Source organism: Aplysia californica, unplaced genomic scaffold (genome assembly GCF_000002075.1).
Source record: "Aplysia californica isolate F4 #8 unplaced genomic scaffold, AplCal3.0 scaffold00119, whole genome shotgun sequence".
Classification (NCBI taxonomy): Eukaryota; Metazoa; Mollusca; class Gastropoda; order Aplysiida; family Aplysiidae; genus Aplysia; species Aplysia californica.
Window position 1 is genome coordinate 1332159 of NW_004797389.1, and position 1700 is coordinate 1333858.

The 1700-nt window shown below is 38.5% G+C and overlaps 2 protein-coding genes across 2 annotated transcripts in view; one reads left to right on the top strand and one right to left on the bottom strand.

The window, feature by feature from the left end:
* LOC101859163 (SCO-spondin-like) overlaps positions 1 to 1700 on the top strand; it is a gene marked incomplete at its 5' end in the record, with an annotated part of 124633 nt that overhangs the window by 8904 nt on the left and 114029 nt on the right. The gene's annotated exons all lie outside the window — the stretch shown is intronic.
* LOC101858930 (calcium-dependent protein kinase C-like) overlaps positions 1 to 1700 on the bottom strand; it is a gene marked incomplete in the record, with an annotated part of 9875 nt that overhangs the window by 6437 nt on the left and 1738 nt on the right. The window contains 1 exon segment of the mRNA XM_013081176.1: positions 746 to 874. Coding sequence (XP_012936630.1) covers positions 746 to 874 — 129 coding nt within the window.

Below are 1700 nucleotides of genomic sequence, written 5' to 3' on the forward strand. Positions count from 1 at the left end.
CTCTCTCTCTCTCTCTCTCTCTCTCTCTCTCTCCAGTACATCCTTGAGTAAAGACAATCCCACAAAGCTTACCCAGACACCCTCGCACACATTAATGAATCCACACAGCCTTACATTCACAGAACAGAACAGCATGAATAAACTATACTGAGAGAACATAATAGATACTGAGAGAACATAATAATATTTGTATTGGGAATGTCGGAAATTACAGATTGAAGCTGGACTGAAACAAATGAGTTTTAAGTGCTGATTTAAATTTTTGATAAAGTGGTAGACTCCCGTAGATGGTAAAGCGTTCCACAGGGAGGGGGCGTTGTGTGAAAAGGCTCTCCCTCCGAGTCTCTGACTTTTGCTTTGGACAGGTCTTAAAAGTCTTTTCGTCGGCGATCTTAAAGGCCGAGGTGGTATATATTCGATGACCATGTCACAAAGATAGGATGGTGCAATGTTGTTGACGCTCTTAAAACAATCAATGGTGTACCACGTTCTAAACATATCCTTTAAAAAATTATGAAACGTCACCGAAAACAACGTATAGCTTACCAAGTCGTGCGTCATGACATAAAATACTTCTTTAACGTCACCAAAAACTCTCGAATGATATACCTCGGCATGACTTTAAACATCCATAAAAACGAACACAATGACGTAAGTTTACGTAACATAAAACGTCACCCAAACCCTCCATTGACATAAGTTTACGTAACATAAAACGTCACCCAAAATTCCCCCAATGACGAACCTGGTCAGCAAAGGCGGGAGAGCCAGTAGCGGATCGAGAAGAGCCTGGAGTGATCCCCCCTCGTACAGCTCAGTCACAATGTACAGATTGTTCCCCACACGGAAGTGAGAATGATACTGGACTAAAAATCTGGGAGAAACATGTTCTCAAGACATAAATCGCTACCATAGAATTGCAAAGTTCTGTCTGACATTTTTGACGTTTTGAGTTACTGAGACGGTTAGTTCAAAAGTTTGAACGTCAAATTTCTCAAAACAAGGTACTCAGCCGATAGAACTGTGTAATTCTAATGTTAATGTAACATCCGTCAATCAAAACTTTGTGGTTTGGTCCTTCTTTCCCACCAAACGTCTATCCCCCATTTCTGTCCCCTTTCTTTTCTTTGTAATGTTTCTCTCTGGTAATACCCCTAATCTTCGCCACTCATATGACATGTTTGTTTTGCTAGTGCTGTAATACTCTTACTGAAACTAAAGTACAATTTTACTATGGACTGGAAAGAGATGGCTTATAAATTTTTAAAAAGAAATTTTGCTCCCAGGAAGTGCACGAAATATTGAAGGTAAAACGGAAATACCCTTAATGTTATGGAAAGATTCAAAAATGGAAACTAATGTTCCATGGTATATGATGGAGTTTTATCTATATGAATGAGATAAGCTATCACTGTTTTAAAAAATTAGTCTTTAAAAAAATGTTTGGTCCATAGGGAAATGATGCTTTTTTTTTAAGCTGGAAATTTGTTGAGCATAGAAAATTAATGTTACCCCCCCCCCTCACACACACACATAATAATACACATGTTTGAGCCACACTTGAACACAAACACACACTTATATTACCGACAAGAGCTATCATATTATACTCGTGGGGTTACATTCGTAACGAACTCATTGAAGACACGCAATACGTGTTCATTGAACCGAAACAACTAAAAGTGTCAACAGCTATATAT